General features: G+C 41.3%; 1 protein-coding gene across 6 annotated transcripts in view; it reads right to left on the bottom strand.

Moving 5' to 3' along the window:
• The window catches only part of GPM6B (glycoprotein M6B), a 156,759-nt gene that overhangs the window by 22,927 nt on the left and 112,364 nt on the right, over positions 1-21,468 (bottom strand). Inside the window, exons 1-2 of one of the 6 annotated variants that reach the window (XM_081043808.1) lie at positions 20,702-21,155; positions 12,186-12,305 (exon numbers count right to left, since the gene is read on the bottom strand). The exons of 2 other annotated variants lie outside the window; for them this stretch is intronic. In XM_081043808.1, the coding sequence (XP_080899934.1) occupies positions 12,186-12,305; positions 20,702-20,762 (181 nt within the window). In that variant the 5' untranslated portion in view covers positions 20,763-21,155. Of the gene's footprint in view, positions 1-12,185; positions 12,306-20,701; positions 21,156-21,468 lie in introns of those variants that run through there. 3 more of the 6 variants (XM_081043809.1, XM_081043810.1, XM_081043811.1) reach the window with 3 other exon arrangements.

The following is a 21,468-nucleotide window of genomic DNA, read 5'->3' as shown; positions in this document are numbered from 1 at the left end:
TTTGGTGTTTTCCCCTTAAGAGGTGGCCCGCTGGGCTTGGCCATAACTGGAGCCACTTGCAAATCAAATGGCAAGTTCCTGGGGCTGCAACGCAGAAAACAAAATGTTCCAAGTCGTTTAGCTGTCTTGAAAAGAGTGAAACTAGAGGGCTTTTTCTAAGCCAAGCAAGTCTTGTTAACCTCACAATTTTTGACAAAGATGCTTTAGTACCACACCACAGACAGGGTCTGGGAAAACAGATTTATTCCCCACCCCACCCCGCCATGGGGCTGAGTGTGCCTATACAGACAAAGGAACTGGATCTGTGATTCAGGTTGTCCCCAGTGAGAGAAGTCGCAGGCAAGGCTGATGTTTCTAAGTGGAGAGGAGGTGCCAGGCATCGGCAGAGCACCACACTGTTACAAGTTGGTGCTAGCTAAGGAAGATCAATGCTTTTCTTGGATACTCCTATAAATCCACGCTCAAGTTTTCCCAAGCTTCAAATGAGCAAGGACAACATTGGTTAACATGAACCAGAAACGGCAAAGAAAGCATTTTTTATTTTTTAGAAAGCATTTTTTTGATGACTGTGATCTACTCAAGTAAAAGAGAAAAAAAAAATCAATACCACTTTTTCCAGCACATTTTACTAGTAATTCTCAATACCTCTCACTAACCCCCGAAAACCTCTTAAGTTAATAATGTCTTAAGCCTTCACTTAGCTGGTCTCTGTGGCTGAAGAGAATTTTGAGTTTTAGGTTTTGATTCACACAAAAACTCCAGTGTGCATTATTAGCCTAAGACAGTTTAAATATAAACCACATAGTAGGGAGAAAAAATACACATCAATGCCTCTAACCCTCAATGGCCAGTTTGTCTCCAGCATCTCTAGAACCTTTTGTGCAGAACAACAGAATAAAACACGTTTTGTCCTCGGGCTTGTGGACGGCCGTTGCCATGGCTGTGAGTTCATAACGGCCCAGTAATTTGCCCCAAGTTGTCTGTGATCCTGGCTGCAGATTTAGTGCTGGCTCAGAAGGAGGGCCGGGGGAACAAGGGCTCAGATTCTTCCCCAGGGAATCTCTCTCTCTCTCTCTCTCTCTCTCTCTCTCTCTCTCTCTCTCTCTCTCTCTCTCTCTCTCTCTCTCACACACACCACGCTCTATACAAGGCCTTCCTTGCTACTTGACTGACTCCTAATGAGCCACAAAATTAAAAAGGAAAGGAGAATAACCAAGGTGTGCAACTTTGAAACAAGCAGCATCAGGAAAATGGAGACAGAGAGAATCCTGTTTAAAAGACACAAAAGTGAATGTCAGCCAGCAGAGACCTCCCTGATGTTAAGATGGCCCAAGTAATGGTTCTCAATAGGGGGTGACTGTACCCCCAGACATTCTGCAATGTCTGGCAATATTTTTGGTCATCACAAGTGGGGGAGGCGGTGCTACTGGCTCTATGAGTAAAGGCCAGGGATGCTGCTCAACACACGACAGTGGACAAGACGGGACAGGACAGGACAGCCCTGCCCCTCCCCACCTCCCCACAGCAAAGAATGATGGGATGCGAAATGTCACAAACGCCAAGGGTGAAAAACCCCACTCCAAGGTTACAATGTACAATCCTGGTCTAAGACTCCTGGTGTCACTGCCAAATTCTACAATTAAAACAAAGAGCTTAAAATAAACTTTACTTTAAAAAATACTATAGAGCAGAAGTTCTCAGGTTTTATTGCATGTCAGAATTATCTGGAGAGCATTTGAAAGCCCTGATGCCCAGACTACACCCCAGACTAATGAAGTCAGAATTTCTGGGGATGGGACTCAGGAATTAGAGGCTTTGCTATTTTAAAAACCAAATCCCCAGGTGACTTCAATGAGCACCCAGGTTGGAGAACAAGTATTACAGAGCAGGGTCAGCAAACTGTGGCCGATGGGCCACACACAGCTCTCCATATGGCCAAGAATGCTTTTTGTGTTTCTAAATAATTAAAAAAAAACAAACTCAAAGAAGAATATTTCATGACACATGAAAAGCATATGCAATTCAAATTTCTATGTCCATAAATAAAGTTTTATTGTAACACAACCACACTCATTTGTTTACTGTGTTTGGCTATTTTCAAGCTACAAAAGCAGTTGACTGGTTGCCACAGATATTTACCATCTGGCCCTTTACGGGAGAAGTTTGCAGATCCGTTAAAGAGCAGGGCCTTTCAGACTTTAATGTGCAGGTCAATTCCCTGGGGAATCTTGTGAAAATGCATATTCTTATTTAGGCAGGTGTGGGGAGAGGACCTGGCAGTCTTACCGCTGCCAGGTGGAGATTTCATTCTGGGAGCCCACCGGCCCCACACTGGGTCACAAGAGCAGAAAACAGGGTTCTCCAAGGGGGAAGGTCTGTGCAGCCCTGGGAGACTCTTTCAGGAGGTCTGGGAGCCCCGCACTCTTTTATAATAGCACTAAGATGTTATTGAATTCACTGTGTTGCCATGTACACAGTAAAAGTGCTTAGCACGAATCAGGCAGTGGCAGCAAAGTGTACTGACCAGCAGTGCATTCTTCACCACCAGCACTCACAGTAACAAGATAAAATCAAAATGGACAGTTTCACTTAAAGATGTCCTGGCTGCAGGAAAAATAAATTTTAGTATTCAAATTTTATTAAATTTGAAAATTCTGTGTGATAAAATGGGAAGGATGCAGAAAGCACTTCTGCTGGGTACCAAAGTATGATGGTTGTCTGGAGGCAAAGTTCTTCTGGGACTGAGTTATGATCTGAACTAGCACCTTTTCTGTGTGTGTTCGCAACACCAGTTTTTTTCTTGAAAAAATGGCTGACAAACTAGTTATTGAAACGGGTATCTGGCAGACATGTTCACAAAAATGATCCAAGTGAACTTGTCATGTCAAAGAAAACAACTGATAGTATCTGTTGCCAATCAATTTTGGAAAACTTGCACCTGCTATAGTGAAAGTGCCAGCTTCTCAATACTTGAAAAGCTTCTTGATGAAATTGGTGGTAATATGAACAAATGTGACTTTTTTGATCTGGTGCAATGAAACGTGTCACTATTTGAAAGATCTGCACAACTCAGAGAACCAATATTTTTCAAATGACCAACGGGTGATGTTACAAAATCGCTCTTGAATGCAGAGCCACGATAGAGCAACAGATTTTAATGGAACACAGTCCACAAAGGTTATTGACATGGTTTCAGATGCTACGTAACAAGTAATCATTAAGAAAGCACCACTTGTTGAATTTTATTATCAAGAAGAGTTCTACAAATATATGAAAAGGCCACTGAAATACTCCAACTACGTATCTGTGAGACCCTGAGTTTTCTTCATATACTTCAACCCAACTAGATGCCCCCAGGTGCCTTTGAATGAATGTAGAGGCACACGTACGAATCCAGCTGTCTAATATTAAGCCAGATATTAGAGATGAATAGAAGTGTACAACGGTACTATTGTCCTCACTGAAGTTTTGTTTTGGAAAATAGCTATTTTCCCTACATATTACTTATGTTAACATGTAATGGGTTTCTTATTTCAAATGTTTATTATTTGAGAATACATTTCTCAGTGATAATTTCTAACAAGCAAATATTTATAGATATAACCCACATGAGCAAAAACTTTTTGGGGTCTTCAATTACTTTTAAGGGAGTAAAGGGACCTAAGCCCTGAAAGTCTGTGAACCACTGGTATAACGCATAAAGAAGGTACCGTGAAGTCAGTGGAAGGGGGGTTCCTGTTAAAGAACTAAGTGAGACATCACTTAAATTATCCATGGGTTGCTCCTCAGTTCTCCCTCGACCTTCTTAGTTAGTGTCAAAATTCAGCTATATAATGCTCAAACTATTTGTAATAATATTGGGGGAGTTGGTTCTCAGCAGATCCTTTTAAAAAGCTTTCCTAAGATCTATTAAGTAGATTAAAATTTTACAGTAGCTTCTAACATGTTCAATATGGCATGAGCAGTAGACGATAAGCAATTATATAAAAGTAAAGATACGTTCACATGGTGAGAATAAGAAAGTTCGGGAAACAGACACTTGTTAGTTTCTTCTTTTGCCTTTGCGGGGACTGGCTTTGGTTTCCCTAGGACCATGTGGTGTGCTCTCAGCCTAGTGAAGTGGGGGAGCAAAGAATCAGGGAAACCGATGGTGAGTAGGAGAAGCGAGCTCTAAGTTCGGATGACACAGATTTTAAGAGCATGGAGATCTGTAGTGTGTTCAAGAAATGTGAGAACTATCTGCATTATTAAGCTTTGGCAGCACTCAACCTTCTTGACCATCTGGGTGACAGTGTCTATGCTTTCCTAAATTTCACTGAATTCAATGAGTGTGGAACTGCTGCTATATGGAAGGCACTGTACTTGGGGTGGCAGGGGTTTGCTGTGCCCTCCCGGCACTGACACTTTGGAGTGGGGCGGGGGACAGAAACACATAAGAAATGATTAAAGTAGAATAAAGAGACTCAGGGACATGGGGTGCGAGGTAGGGACAGATCTCCTTGGTCTAGTATGAGGAGCTAAGGTAAGGGTGGATGGTGGTAGCAGTGTAGACAGACCTTGAAGAACAGAAGGAACTCATGGCTAGGATAGATGGAAAAGCGTGAGGGAAGGAGAGCAGGACCAACGTGGGGATAGCTCCGGGTGTGGCTGAGTGTATCAAGAGCACCAGCACAGTGTGAGAGAAGACGATAGAAAGGCAGGTGGGGCCCTCGTGTGGGAGGCCTCCAAGCCAGCCTGCAGCCTTGGGGCTCTGTTCAGCAGTCAGGGAAGGTTTGTGAGCAGGCGACTGACATGATCCCAGGTATGCTTTTAAAGAGGTTCATCTGGCACTGGGGGTGTAGGCTGGGCTGGAGTGGGTGCAACATAAACTCTTCCACTGTAGGTGGTAGCAGAATGGGTCTTTTGAGATTTATTCAAAGTGCACCGGGTGTGGTCAGTGGAGGCAGGAAGGATGAAAACCAGACAAAGCTTGGAGCTATTAGGCAGTCAGCGTCACACAACATTTTATGGGAATGGCTTGGTGAGAAACAGTGAGAGAATTCATGTGAACAACTCTTCGTAAGGGTCACTCCAGAAAATATGAAAGAATCTACAGGGACAGAAAGCAAATTAGTGGTCGCTTGGAGAGGGTAGGTGACAGGGAAGGCTTACAGAGGGACCTGGGGAAACTTTGGGATTGATGGACATGTCACCTTCTTGCTTGGGCACATACATACGTCAAAACTTATCAAATAGGCCACTTTAAATACATATATGCAGTTTATGTGTGTCAATTATACCTCAAAAAGGTTAAAAAAAGACCTTCTTGAGTTTGATTTTTACAAAAGACAGGAGTAATTTTAAAAGGTTGCGAACCCCTTTTGGGAACTAATGATTGGCAGCAATGGCAGCAAAAGGCAGGAGCCATATCAACCGGGGTGGGGTGGGGGGGACACATCCACAGGCTCCCCCTACTTGGTAACAGGCAAATGAAGGGGCTACTGTCATTAAGGAGAGAAGACGGTGCTCTGTGAGGACAAAGGATGCATTTCCACTTTGAAACCATTGTAGAACTTGTGGTAGGCAGCGCTTCTAAGACACCCCCAGTGATTCTCACCTCCTGATATTCACACCCTTGTGTCAGTTCCTCTGCCTGAGTGTGGGCTGGGACTAGTGACTTGTTTCCTTGATTAGGTTTCAAAAGACTATGATTTCTGTGTTGCTAGCTTGCTAGTGCTCTCTCTCTCTCTCTCTCTCTCTCTCTCTCTCTCTCTCTCTCTCTCTCTCACACACACACACACACACACACACACACACACTCCTGCCCACTCACTTGCTCTCTCTGATGAAGCCAGCTGCCATGCCAGGAGGGCAGTATGAGAAAGCCCACATAGCAAGTAATCAATAGAGGTCTTGGGCCAACAGGTTGCGAGGAATGAGTCCTGCCCACAACCACAGGAGTGAGCTGGGAAGTGGATGATTCCTGGTTGGGCCTTCAGATGAGACCCAGAGACAGACAAGCTGAGCCCAGGCTCCCGAACTACAGAAACTGAGATAATATATGTTGCTGTTTCCAGCCACTAAGTTTTATATTCATTTGTTATGCAACAATAGATAACTAATACACCGGTATTAGCGTACAGCTCTACAACACAATTTTTGCATTTTTTTTAAATACACAAAGATGCAATGACAATATGAAAACATCAGGAGGAGTTTGCTTCAAATTCAACAGCACAGTCTGCTAAGGATGGGGTGATGTGGCTTTGGGCATCGTGATAGTAAATATGTATACAAGGTGCCTGTGAATTTCAAGTTTATGCTGTTCTTTAGAAAGGTATTTTGAACTGAATTAACATTTTGCAGAAGATGTTATAATGAGGAGCTATTTCCTTAACCAAGGTTATGACCCTCTGTGTATACAGTAGTGGTGGTCCGGCTTTAGTGTGCATCTGAATTGCCTGGGGAGCTTATTAAAACATACCAATTCCTGGGGCCTATCCTAAAGAGAGTGGGTGAGGCCTGGGAAGCTGAATGGTTAACCAGCATCCTTGGTGATTCTGATTCAGGGCATCAGAGGCTCATACTTTGAAAAATCACGTCATAAAGAAATGACCCCTGATATTACATTTAATAAAATATAAATGATCTTTTACATATCACAGAAAATAAAACTTGCAAAAATACACTGAATAGAACAATTCATGAAAACAACTCCATGACATCCATTTAGCAGGACTTGAATTGGGAACACTCAGAGAAGGACCTGAAAGAGGCTGGGAAAGGGCAGGGGGCGAAACTTCCAGAAAGAGCCAAGGGACCCTCTGGAGAAGGGCTGAGATTTAATCTAAGGCCTGTGAACAATGGGACCCCACCGCACCTCCCAGAGGATTCTGGACCCTGAAGAGAAGTAGGTGAGGGATCTTGGATGGAGAAGATTTTAGGAAACTGAGTGACTACCAAAATTTTTAGGTGTTGCTTACCCTAAATAGATTGAATTTGCAAAGTGTGCTAAGAACGCAATTACTCTAAGTTGGGTTGGCAATTTTTTCCTGTAAAGGGCCAGATAGTAAATATTTTTGGCTTTGCAGCACATATGGTTGCAACCACTCAATTCTGTTTTTGTAGCAGGAAAGTAGTCAGACAATCTGTAAATGAATGGGCGTGGCTGGTTCTAATAAAACTTTATTTACAAAAATACCCAACCACTGAATGACGCACACAATTAGATTAAGGTTTTTTTCCCCCCTTGAAATACATTTTAAGTGTTTTTAGAAAAAACCTCAAACTTAGTGGCCTTACAACCTTAGGTTGGGAAAAAGGAACACTAAAGAACACAAAAATCCAATAGCATTTCCTAAGTTTCACTCTGTAAAGTGGATCCATGACAGACAAGTCCCAGGCTCGGCCTAGCCAGGGCCAGAGGGATAAAGGTTGGAGATCCCAGGGGGCCTGCCTTCTCAAGTCACTGCACCTGGGCAGATACACAGAACCAAAAGTGTGACCTGAGTCACAGCAGTGAACAAATGAGCTGTGCTTGCTCGTCCCGCCGTCCCACACTCCTCCCTCCAGGTCCCTGCCTCTTCATGGCTGCTCAGGAATCCGTTGTTGGCAATGGAAATCCCAAAGCGTGGGCTTCCTGCTAAACGCTCAGCAAAACATGAACATTCTCCTGTGCTCTCCCCACACCATCTGCTGTATGTGAGAGCGCGCTCTCTTTGGATTTCTAGAATTATCTATGGCCATCTTCACCCAAGCATCAGAGCAATTGGGATTTCGGAGATGGGTAGAGGGGGGAATTGGTGACAGATAAAGAGGGTGGTTTTTCTACTCCTTACCTGTCAGATTCAATGCTGAACTACAGATTTAGCAGTGTGTGAATAGTCATTCTTGGACCATTAACTTACAGCGTATATTAAGTAACAGCACCTTGAATATCATTGGATTATATTAAAGAACGTGATGAGGGATATTTCAGAATTTCTCCCAAGCTCCCATCAACTACTTTCTCCTCACCCTCCCTTTGCCACAAGCAAACAAACCTTTCCCACTTTCCCTGCCCCTCCCCACTGTCCTTCACCAAGATTTTAAACAAAGGAATAAGAAGAGGCATGATTTCAGACAAGGAGGCAAGAGAAGCAAAGGCCACTGTCCTTCAAACTAAGCAGGACTCAGGGCATTAATGACTGTCAATTCGATGCATGCCTCTCCACAAAGAGAGGGAAAGCAGAACGAATACCTTAAGCAATTCTGTTTCCCCCCAAATAAAAATGTCTAGATCTCAAGGGTAAATTCACTTCAATTTCTTCCTGTCTTGTCTCTTCTCAAACTTTAACGTGCACAGGAACCGTCTGGAAATCTTGTTAAAAAGCAGATTCTGATTCAGCAGGTCTGGGGGAGGGCCTGAGACTCTGCATTTGTAATAAGCTTGCAGGTGATGCCAATTCTGCTGGTCCGCAGACCACACTTAGAATAGAGGATCTAAATTCTTAGGCTATACTCTTATGCCTGCGTAACACGATCTCCAGAAACCCGAAGTATCCCTACACATTAAGTACAATAGTCCATTGAACACAGGTGCAGCATTAACTATTCCTTCTGTCACTACTGCCACCATCTCAGGCCCAGGCCCCTAAGGCAGCATCACATGGGGTTGCCCATGTGGCCACCCATCCTTTGATTTCCTGTAGGCCTAGAGAAGACGTGGGTATTACCTGGCTAAAGAAGTTAAACACTGAAAAAATAAGAAAAAAGCAACAGATTGTGAAGGATTAGAGAAGACGTGGGTATTACCTGGCTAAAGAAGTTAAACACTGAAAAAATAAGAAAAAAGCAACAGATTGTGAAGGATTAACTATTCAAGTCCTAAAAATGTAATTGTACTGGGAAGTTACACCAAAAAAGTAAAACATGAAAAGATCAAGGCAAAGGAAACTGGAACCACTGGACTTTTCCAGTGGGGAATAAGGAAGTTGGGGGGTTGGCGAAAGGTGGTCTCTACTATAATAACTGCACAGTGGGAGAGGCATTCTCCTGCGCAAAGATCTGGTCAGCCTTCATGCAACTCCCCCTCCCCCCACTAGAAAGAAACTGAGAACTCTGCAAAAAAAAAAAAAAAAAAAGACACAAGAGCCATATGGAATTCTCTATTTTTTTCCTCCTACCATCTGGTTTGGGATTTAAGTACAGAATGGCAACTGCATTGATTTAGAAGCCAACAAAATCTCCAAGCAACTAGGAAGGTGACAACATGGCTGGGTTCAGTCTCCTCACTTTGGGGCTGGCACTGTATTCTTTATACTATCCTACATGCAGGGTCTCTGTGGCTGGTTCCTGACACAAGTGGCCCCAATGCATGTACCACACAGGCATATTTTTTCCACTGATTTCAGTCACTGCACTGAAAAAGTGATAAACTATGTGTGGGTAGAGACCGTTTCAGGATCTGGGAAGATTCTATAAATCAAGTTCTCAGTGATTTTGTTTCTCCCCTTGCTCGTTCATGAAATTCTCACATGAAATATCACCAGCAACCTGATACTATCAGAGTTCTACAATTTCTCATCATACCATTCCAGAATTCCCCAAACTCTACAAACGAAGGATTATTTATTTATTTATTGGTCTAGCTCACCTGGCAGCAAAACCTGCTCTAATCTGAACTTCTTTGGTGCCAAAATCCGACCTGATGGACAAGAGGCTGTTTATAGGTTTCATTTCCCCAACTTGGGCTCTCCACAAAAATTAAGGCATTGCATTTGTGGGAGCACCCAGACCTTGCTGGCAATGACATGCTGTCTGCGCCATGTTACTTTTCAAAAGCCCAAACTCCTCTGAATTTGGAAACAAATCTGGCCCCAAAGGTTTCAGAAAAGTAATTGGAACCTTGTAGTTTTCTTCTCAGCTGCCACTGCTGCTTAGAATGCCCGTATTCCAGTGTTCGGTTGTAAAGTCAAAAGCATGTAAGTATTTTTCCAACGTTCTTATAGGGAACTGCTCAACCAGTGAACCAGTGGTCAAAACTCGTCAAGAGTAATTGCTAGAGGGGCGGCCAGTTGGCTCAGCTGGTTAGAGCGCAGTGCTCGTCACACCAAGTTTGCAGGTTCGAGTCCCACATGGGCCAGTGTGAGCTGCACCCTCCACAACTAGATTGAAACAACTACTTGACTTGGACCTGATGGGTCCTGGGAAAATACACTGTTCCCCAATAAAAACTGTTTTTAAAATTATGTTAATTTTCATCAGAAAGAATAGTAACTGCTTTAAAAAAGAAAAGAAAGACTAATTGCTAGGGGGCTTTCCTTATTTCCTATCAATAAGATATTGATGTTTACTCTTTGCCACACAACCCAGGAAAGACAGTGGTTTTTTTCGATTTCCAACTAGCCTGGTGTCTTCTAACACATTCTTAAAATGAAGCCATTCTCTCTCAAGCAGTAGTTTCTGATGGCTTGGGGACCTTCTTGTCATGTTAGCACATACCATTGTTTCTCTCATTGTGTGCCATTGAACTGTGCACATCTAATGGTGCTTTTTGGGGAGGGGGCTTTTAAAAATGGCTTTAATATGATAAAGTTTACATATAAAATTCACCTGTTTTAACTGTACAATTCAATAGTTTTGAGTAAATTTACAGAGTTTGTAAATATCACCACAATCTAATTTTAAAACATTTCCATCACTCCAAAAAAGATCACTTGCACCCATTAGCAGTCACTCCCCACTCCCCCCTCTCCTCCCAGCCTCTGGCAAACACTAATCCACTTTCTGTCTCTATGGCTTTGTCAATTCTGAAAGTTTCCTATAAATGGAATCACACAATATGTGGTTTCTTGTGTCTGGCTTCTTTCACTCACCATAATGTTTTTGAGATTCATCCACACTGTAGCATGTATCAGCCCTCCATTCCTTTCTATTGCTGAAGAGTATTCCTTTGTATAGATACGTCATGTCTAGTGGCAATGTTGTTGTTTTTAAACCACGATTTCAGAATCCTCCATTCTTTAAAGGATCTATGAGAACATATGTCTGATGTCCCCTCTTGCTCATCTTTTCTAACCAGCACTGTTCAGGCATACACAGAGCTGGTATCTAATAGCCTATGTCAAATGAAGTAATGCATAACTCAAGATATATGACTAAATCTAAAGTCAGATTTCCTATTAATTACGTTGAAGCCACAATTTAGGATTTCAAAGAAAAATGAAAAGTTTTATTAAGTTACAGGTGTTGTGACTTTGTAATTCAATAGATGTCATACGTTGTACCTCAGGATTGCTCTTTACAGAATTTTAGGTTCTATACTGTCATTTCTGAAGTATTCCTAAAAAACAGTAAGCAAATATTTGGGAAAAATGATGCTATGGGTTCATGTGAAACTATAGCGATACTTTAAACCTATTGTGTTTATTTGACCCACTACCACCCCTTTACATTCACATTTTAAGTAACTCGAGATTGCTGAATTTTAGCTAACTGAGGTGAGTATTAAGACCACTGTAGACTATGGGAATGCGGCGGGTGGCTGTTCATATTGCTCAGCTTCTCCCCCTTCTGGGTCCCCACATCAACTGACACATTTCACCCAGGCCCAGCACCTAGCAGTTCTGAGAGACCAGTGTTTCTCGTGAGCAAGGAAACCAGAAACCAAAACCAATGGACCTACCTGATGGGATCGAGTGCACAGTTTTCAAATCCTCATTTCATGGGCTTTGATTTTCCCCTCTCAAAAGGAATGACTAATGTTAAAACAGCGTGGTGCAAAGCAATGGGGCCGGGAAGACATTTGGAACACTCACAGTCCTCTTGGAGCCAAGGCTCCTCAAGTGTCCTGGCCTACTTTTCTTGATCCCAAGATGGACATGGGTGAAGCCCCCCCACCATTATTGGGTCAGACATTGCAAATTCTGTGGTTAACCCAAAGGTGTATCTCATTGTACACTGCTCCCTTTCAGATAAAGACGTAAGGATGAGAAAAGAGGAAGGAGGGAGAAGAAAGAGGCGAAAGATGGGGTGGAATGGAGGAGGAGAGAAAAAAAGATGATTACAAAATGTTTCAAGGGCCAATTCCACCCACACCCCTATGAACAAATCAATGAATGCATCAAGCAAAACACAAAATATCACCAATCTGAAAGAACCATTGCAAATAATATTAACGACAACAGTTGACTTGCTATTAGAATTCACCCCAAGGCTGTATTTACCTGGACTGCTCAAGGGGCTAGCCCTGTCCCCCTGGGTTGGCACGGGATGGTACTGGTGGTTCTTTGAGCCTGGGTACATCCAGTGGTACCTGCCAATTTCCATTTCAGCTCTGCTGTTCACTGCCAATTTCAGGTGGCAAAGAGTCAGTGTCTCTATCTCCAGCAAAGATTCTATATCAGCATTTTTAGTTATTCTTTTACCATATAGTTAAAGGAAAGGGGGAGTTTAAAAATATGTGAGTGAAATGCAATCTTTCAGTACCATCTTATCAAGTCAGCACGGTAAATTGAGACTGTTTGGAGTCTCCTCTTCCATTTTTGAATGTAAGTTTACAAAAATCACCCAAACTGTCTTTTCTTTGCTTATTTTTTTCTTTGCTTATTTTATCCATTACCCCCATCCCCCATGATGGGCAGACACTATTTATAGTTAAAATCTGGCTTCTCGCAATAGGATTGTCCTGTGTATTTCTCTCTCAGACCCACAGAGTGCTAGAATTATTGCAGCTGCACAAGCAAAGGTGATTACAGGCTCACTCTCCATAACAGTACCCAGTTCCTGCCTTGAAATCTGACAAAGAAGCCCATGGTCTGCTGACTCTTGGATGAAACTCCTGTCTTCCCACTGACATCTGCAGTATTTATTCTCTGTCACCTCGCCTTAAACTCAGTACTTCAGTCTAGAATGTTCTGGATTGAATCCTGATTCAATGATCTTCCAGTGTCTTATAAACCAAGGGCTGCTGATCATGGGCTTGAACCACTGCTTACTCGCACATAAGGTGACAAGTGGCCTCCTGGAGACTCAGGTCCCTACATGGTCATATGACTATATTTCCTACTTCTTAGGGGATTGAAGAGAAAAGCATCTACTAATTTGCCTGACACAGAGTAGGCTGCTGGTAACTATTAGTCGAATTACAATCTTGAAATCCCTAAGAGACCATAAGGTCACAATGCCAGTTTATGTCTGAGAATCCCATAAAACCTAATAAGGGGCTTTATTCTCTGGGGTGCCACAAATATTTCAGGATAAAAAAAGTGATTCTAGCATTGACATGGGTAATTATCCCATCAGAAGATCAGGTTACAATGCTCCATTTGGCGCTCGTATCGCTGAGGATTAAGAGCGAGGAGACCATCACATTGCGAGGTAACACGGCAAATGCCTTGACGAGGTCCGCTTAAAACCTCACAAAGCCTTTTCAAAATCCCAACTCCACTCTCTGCGATCTCTGAACACTCTCCAGGTATTTCCGATTAGGAAGTGGAAACATACTTTTCTAGGTAGTGCTTTAGAGAAAACTCTTTTTGGCTTCAAGTTCAAGTAAAATATCTTTTTAAAGACTTAAAGAATTGAAAAGAAAGAAAAAGATGGTAGGACAATCAAAACTGCACATGGAAACTCTTTTTGCTGCTGCTTTTTGTTGTTGATGATAATGATAGCGATAAGTTGGAGTGTTTATGACGTGCCAGGAGTCATCACGCAAAGCGCCTTGCACCCATTGCCTCACTTGTCACAACCACCCTACAAAACAGGTACTATTATGATTCCATCTTTACAAATGAAGAAACCGAGGGCAATGAGAGGGTAAGTCACTTGCCCACGATTGTGTGGCCAGGATGGAGCAGCCCAGGTATGAACCTGGGCATTCTGACCTCACAGGCAACGTTTTGGAAACCACTGTATCATCCTACTGAGGCCGGTGCTTCTGCTGCCATTTTCTACTCTTTTGCTGAAGCAGTGGCTAGCTCAACGAGAGTTTTTCTGAAGTTCATTGGGAGGTAAGCTGCGCTTCTGTGTCTCCTAAAGAAATGTTTCAGGTCTCAAGCTAAAGAATGTTTCAGGGTTCTTAAAACTTCTTAACTCTTAGCCTTCCCTGGATTTAGGATTTTTGCTTTGCTGTTCAGGAGATTCTCTTTCAGACACGGGTTGTACTAAATTTTCTGAAAGAAAGAAAAAAAAAACAAAACCCCACTGGGACTGGTGGAAAGAACCAGAAGAAGGTCAACTTGCTTCATGGTATGATCTGATTTCCTCTTGGTAAAATGGCTGGGGGCCCTCCATATGGACCTCAAGAGGTACTGCATGTCGCTCAATCACCTTTGATCTGAAACATTTCATCCTCCTTTAAAAAAATTTCTCTCTCCATGCCCAACAAACAGCAGGTTCCCAATAAAGGTCTGCTAAATAAATATTTAGTTGAATGCAAAGGAGCACTCTGGGACTCTGTGGACCAAGAAATTGGGCCCCCAAGGTCCCCCAGTGACACTGACCTTACCCAGGCCAGGCCGTACAATTCAGGGAATTTCAGCATAGGATACATCCATTCTCTGCCCTCATCTCCTTATAGGGAAGGGAAGTCTCCAGGCATTCAGGCAATCAGGTACAGGCTGCTAGGCAATGACAACGAAAATCATGGACTGCCCTCCACTAATGTATTTTTTTGAGAACAACATGGCAGCCATGCCTGAGATGCTTAATTCAGCATAAAAATACCACTACTCCAGCAGACATGGAGATGGGATCGATCAGTAAGTGAGTGGAAGTTTTCAATACTTCTGGGAAGGTCTTTTTACAACAGTAAATCTTTAGATATGAAAGAAAATATATTTTGTTTTTGAGCCAGACTTAAAAAAAGACATTAAATATAAAATTATTTATAAAATTTCAAAGAACACAGTATACATTTTGTTTAAAAGGACAGGGTCCCAACACTTAGAAGGGAGTCAGATGATTGCAAGGAGAAGCCTCAGCTTGAGAGATATATTAATAATATGTCAATTCTGGGCAACTGGCAAGAAATGGGAAAATGTGCACAGCCAGGAAGACCCTGCCTTACAGAGGGAAGACTGCAAATGTTCCCCTGAGAGAGAAGAGAGAGATGGGCAGGAGACCAAGCTATATTCTTGAAGAAGCACAAAAGACTGTGACAGCTGAGATACTGTTTATGTTTGGGGTGCGGGTGAGTAGTGGTGGCTGATGGCCACAAACACAACTGTGGTTGCTCATCACCAAAGGTGGGTATGAAACAAACAATGGGAAATGAAGGAAAGGAAAACAAAACATGCCTTCTACACTTCTTTTTTTCATTTAGTTAGATAATGTGATTTACTGACAAGGCTGAAGAACTGAACTCCAGACTGCTATACTTTCTAGCATGTAGGAAATTATCGCTGGAAGCAACTGAGTGACAAAGACTGAGCTTCCTAGAAAGACCATATTCACTGGGCAAGGTCTTTGGAAGCTATAAGTATCATCCTTCATTTTTAGCTATTATCTAAAATATGAAAGGAAAGCTATAACAACACTATAGAATATAGCAGGGGTCAGCTAATGACCACCTGTTTTTGTACATAAAGCTTTATTAGAACACAGCCACACCCATTTGTTTATATACTATCTATGGCTATTTCATGCTACAATGGTAGATTTATAGTTACACCAGAGACTGTATGGCTCACAAAGCCTAAAATATTTACTCCCTGGCCTTTTACAGATGAAGTGTGCTGGTCCTTGATTTGAATATATAGCTAGTAAGGCTGGAATATATAAAAAGAAGTTAATGCAATTAATCAAATCAGCTTACAAAATAGGAAATTATTTTCTCTCATTACATGTTCTTTAATCTCTCTGAAGAGAAATATCACCAGACTCGCTAAGGATCAGAATTCTCCCTGGCACTGTTGTCTGCTATTTAATCTGCTACCAGTCAGCAAAACTGTGGTTAAAACTAAGATTATACTACACATAATAGTCCCCAAAATGATTTAGCACCCTTCTACTCTTATGATGTGAGCTGAGAAGACAGAAGGATGACAGTTCAAAGAAGAACTTCATATTATTAAATGAATAAATAAATAAATGAATGAACCAGGTACATTTGTGAACTGGGACTGTAGCCTTCCACTCTTGAAAGCCACTATGTGTCACCTTCTTCCTCTGTTCCATAGCCATCCCTATTCCTGGCCGACCATCTCAATGTGGATGTACATTTGGTCTCAAGGAGGAAAAAGCCACAAAGTGTCTTTGGAATAATCCAATTCATCACCAGTCCCAGTGAGGGTAAGTTATATATCATGGGGACAGCTGGCTATTTCATATGCTCTCAGATATATAAGGCTAAATAAATCACGTGGTTAAGATTATTTACTCTAAATTGACCTCTACTTCCAAATCACAGAAAAATGCAATTTTTTTAATGTTACAATCTGAATTCAAGATTTCCACTCAATTTGAAGGAAGGCAAATCTAAATTTCCAGAACTTGGTCAGAATTCTTTGTCTACTGAAATAGAAAGACCAAGTCTTGAAAAGTATACTAATGGAAACGATAATATAAAAGTAGGAGATGCACCAAATGGCTCATGGAGATCTTCTCCACACTTAAGTTTTCTAAAAAAATAAAATAAAATAAAAGCAAGCTGTATCTTATCTTCCACATATGTCCAGCACCATCTGGCTGGCCACGCTTTTCTCTACAGCCTATTCCCCAGACACCCTCTCTTCAAATGTCCCCCTTGGCAGATTCTTATAGGGAAAAACTGCATCTAAAACATTCTCTGTACCATACTCATATAATCAAGTTAGAGAACGTCAATAAAAATCAAGTAATTCATAGACCACCGGGAAAAGTGTAACATGTTAAATGTGTGGCTCTGGATTTTTAACACACAGGTCATATATTCTAGAGGAATGCTTTTCTTCCTAAACAAAAAAGAAGAGAGGGCCAAAAGCGGACACATTTTGCTAAAACAAACAAAAAACCCTAACCACATAAGAAATTATATCTACTTGATTAAAAAGATTTAAATGGATGTGTTAATTTTTAAATCAGGTCAACAATTTGAATTCATTTCTTTGACTATGTCCTGTGATTTATTTTAAATTACACTTTATGCCCGATTTACTACATTTTTCTTCCTATATGGTTAAGAATTTAATTTGATGCCTGGAATTTATTTCAGTAATGATTCATAAGAGCTTAACCAGCCTGACTATAATTGCTTCAGTAGATTCCAATTTTCGACATATAATAAAAATAATTTTCATCACAGATACTTAGAATTTTCTTCATGCAATAGAGCAATTGATTCAATTGTTTTTCTACCCTGTGATTCCACACTCCCAGCAATTCCAGATGCATTGGTTTTCACAAATGAATTTGACATTAAGTAATACTCCACAGAAATAAACAGAAATCTAACTCTCCATTCTTTATTATTGAGTCTCATGATCTATTTCCTTTGATTCTGTCTTACTCATTTCCTCCAGTTATTCCATTTCAGTGAATCTGCTTACTCCATCCTCACATTTTGATTTAATTTAATGCTTCCAATTTTAAAACTGTCATTTGTAATAATCTGGCATATCCATGTGCAAAAACCTGCTTGCTTTTCTTAAAAATTCCTGAATAACTACTAAATACTTTTTGTGAATTTTGATCATCCAGCAGCGTTCTATGACAAAAGCCATGAGGCTTTCAAAAACACATTTTCTTTCTTTCTTTTATTTTTTCTTCCTTCCTTCCTTCCTTCCTTCCTTCCTTCCTTCCTTCCTTCCTTCCTTCCTTCCTTCCTTCCTTCCTTCCTTCCTTTCAGGACTTGGATTATTTTTATTTAAAATAGGAATAAAGTCATTCAGATTTAGTTTAAAGAAGCCTCTCTCTTTGTCCTGCCTAAACTCCCAGTAAGTGACACCAACTAGAAAAGTTGAGGCCAATTTATAAAGCTAAATTTAATTTATATCTTAATAAACACTGTAGTAATTCTCCAAAGCTATTAATTCAGAAGCTACTGGGTATTAGCCACTGGGCAATAATACCCCAAATTAAAAGACACATATTGCCCCTAGTGCTAAGTAAATGAAGGAAGGAACAGAGGGGGGAAATATATGTGCATAAAAAACTGTGGGAAGTGACAAAATATATAGGATTAAATTTGGTACATTAAATCCCTTGCTGAAAGGCTTAAAAAAAAAAAAAAAGAAAGAACAGACCCACCAGCTCAAGAATTATATAATGCATTCTCTATGTCAAATTTTTAAATGTTCATGTCAATGACGTAAACATTTATTTCATAAATTGAAACTGAAATCTGAAGAAATGCTGGAGTGACAAGCATCATGCACAAACAAGTGATTATCATTTTATACTTATTATGTGTGTCTTGAATGACAATGGGAGAGCAAACTGGGGACATTACAAAGATGACACCTGTGTGAGTTTTGACTTGTGTAGTTAGGAACTTGTTCGTCTACATGAAGATTAGTTGAAAAGACACCCTCCACACCAACAGTTATGATGAGTGCATCACGCAGCAATCACCCTTGTGGCTGCAGTAAAAATGCCTTCCCGGGCACATATTTTCACTCAAGCATGTTCGACATATGTGACCAATGCTTGTGTTAACTTGGCATTTTTGAATTCCTTAACAAATAGCTAGCATTTGTCAATTCTGATAATTTGGAAAGTTCCTCTAGGAATTATCTTTTGCTTCTAACTTTGTCTCTAAAACCATAGCTAACAAGTTTTCATACACAGATCGTCAATGCACGTAGTGACAGCCTATAGATTTGGTATTAAATAATATTTAATTGACATAAAACAATAGTGGTCCATAAGACTAAATGATGATGAGATACACAACTGTGCAGTAAGGATTTTGTATTGGTTCTATACCCCTTGCTCGCTTTTGGAGAGAATAATGAAAGGTATGTTTTTGTGTACCAAAGGGTTCTTTTTTTGTTCATTTGGGAGGCTGGGAAGTCCAAGATCAAGGTGCCGGTAGACTGAGTTCTTGATGAGAACCTTCTCCCTGACTTGCAGAAGGTTACTTCTAGCTGTAGCCTCACATGGTAGAAAGAGAGTCAAGACCACAATGGTTTTATCTGCCCTCGGGAAACACCGTATTAATAAAAAGTGTGTGCTAAACAAAGTCATCTATTTTAGGGAAAAAACTGCTATCAACTGGGATGGGCTTCCTCGCAACAATGCTATTTACACGATTATATCCCCAAACTTCATCTGTGATCATCACGGAAATGAAGCTTTAAACTTTCATCTCAGTTCCTCAGCTTCATATCTGCTCATTCACGTAAATTTAAAATGAATACATACAAGAAAAGGCAGGGTTGGGGGATTTTGGGAGGAGGGGGCTGGGTTTTTTTTGGGTTTTGTGTTTTTGATGAGAGGCGGTAGGTTTGATGCAAGGATTGAACTACCAATTTTAAAATTGAAGTGCACTGTACTAATGCCACTGAATTATACACTTAAAAATGGTTCAGATGGCAAATTTTGTTACATATATTTTCATACTTTGAAAAATAATTTTAAAAACAAAATTGCTCTGTTTAGGATACAATTGTTATTAAAGTATTATGTAGAGAAGAAAGTCTATGTAAAAATAAGCAGACTCTACCCCAGTGTGCTGTTAAAAAAACATGAAATTGCCATTTTTGTCTTGCAAAATGGTTGACTATCAGCATTTTTGCAGTTCAGTCTACATATTCATAAGTAAAACATAGTACTTCCACGCTGGAGAATTACTATTGTTTAGTGATTGTCAGTAGACACCAGGGCCGTGAGAAAAAATAACCTTAGCTCGATGGCTTTTGATATTAGAGGCACTGCGGTTACAGAATACATTCCTGTGCCTTTCTGACAGTCTAACTTCAGGCGAGGGAGATAAATTACCACACAGCGAGATGCCGTTTAACCTAACAGCGGCTGAGCTGATTCTATGGGGTATCAAACTTGAAATCAGTCATTATCTAGGAAAACATTAATTTTAGCTTCTATTTTCTGCCATTTTCTGACCACAAAACACTTCTTTCTCCAAAAACACCATTCCATATGACAAAACCGTGATATGTTCTGAGATTCCCTTTAAGGAACAGGACGTTTATCAATTTTCCTCCCCCAAATCTCAAAGTCATAAATAGCAGAAGACCCCCCCCCCCTTCCATTAGCACTAGGAGACAGAGCTGACATCCCCTCTCTCAAGCTCCAACTTAAATGCGTATTACATGGCATGGTCAGGGTCTGATACACAGAAATGGCAATCGTATTCAATAAGAAAATGAGAGGATGGCCAAATCGCTACAGCATTAGCGGAACCAAAGCATATTTAATATGTGTGCCCTCCAGTTCCTCTCGGCATGAGCAGAAAACAATGCATCCCGTGTCCCTGGAATATAACATGCAGAACACAAGACCTAAGTTATGACATTCTATTAATTTAAAAAGACAGTTTTCCCCAATCCAGCTACTCAAACTGTGGATACCCTTCTATGAAATATACCATGTTAGGTAGGAAGATTTGAAACAGGAATGGATTGCAGAAAAGCTGTTCTATTAATTTACCATCAGCCTACAGGAAAAAAACCACCCTGAAAGCAAGACCATGCCATAGGGATTACTTCTGAGCTATTTTACAAGAGACACAAAACAGGGCTACCCCTTTTTAAGCACCCCCAGTGAAAAGCTTTAAACAGGCTATTGTCAGAGCGCTGGGTACCTTTTCTCTCTTGGCTTTGTTCAGTATTTTCCTCGGCTGCAGTTTCCATGGTTGGCTTCATACCATCCACCAAAAATGCTTTTCCCTGCTCCCCGAACACACACTTTTTCCCCTCCTCTTCCTTTTCTTTGGACTCCCCTCCGTCTCTTATTTACACTCGCGTGATTGAGAGGTTCTGTTCTTCACTACAGTAGATTACAGTCCCTTCCAAGATGCAAAAGTCTCGTCAGCGTCAATTTCCCTCTGCCTACTGGTCCATAAAGACAGCTGCCAAGGAGCCGGCAGCCATACGTCACTGAGGATCCCAGTTATAAAACAGCCATTCTGTGCCCGATTGTGCCTCGTGTCTCAATGCGGCTCCAAGGGGGGAAGGACTCGCTCCCCACTGGGCCCCTTCCTCCCTGCTCTCCTACACACTCTCAGGCGCCCTTCTTTCTCCTTGCCAACTGCATCCAATGAATGCTAATTAATTCTCCCAGGAAAGAAGAGATTCGTGACATCAGAGGAGGGGATGTGGAGGAGAAGAAAAGCCCCCTCCCACCACATGACTCAGCTGGTCGGCTACGATGTATGTTCTCTCAGAGGAGAATGCACGTCTTCCATAAGCAAACTCTTTCTTCGCTGTGGGACCCCCTTTATGGGGCATCACAGTTTGATTTATTTCATTTACCCCGACCCTGGCAGAATACAGTCAAAGTACTTGCCCTTGTTCTCTGTTTTGTTTGCTTTCTTTCATATTTGTCTTTCACAAATCTTGATAGATAGGT

Source organism: Rhinolophus hipposideros (assembly GCF_964194185.1).
Source record: "Rhinolophus hipposideros genome assembly, chromosome: X".
NCBI classification, from domain to species: domain Eukaryota; kingdom Metazoa; phylum Chordata; class Mammalia; order Chiroptera; family Rhinolophidae; genus Rhinolophus; species Rhinolophus hipposideros.
The sequence above is the reverse complement of the archived record's forward strand: the minus strand, read 5'-3'. Positions and strand labels throughout refer to the sequence as shown.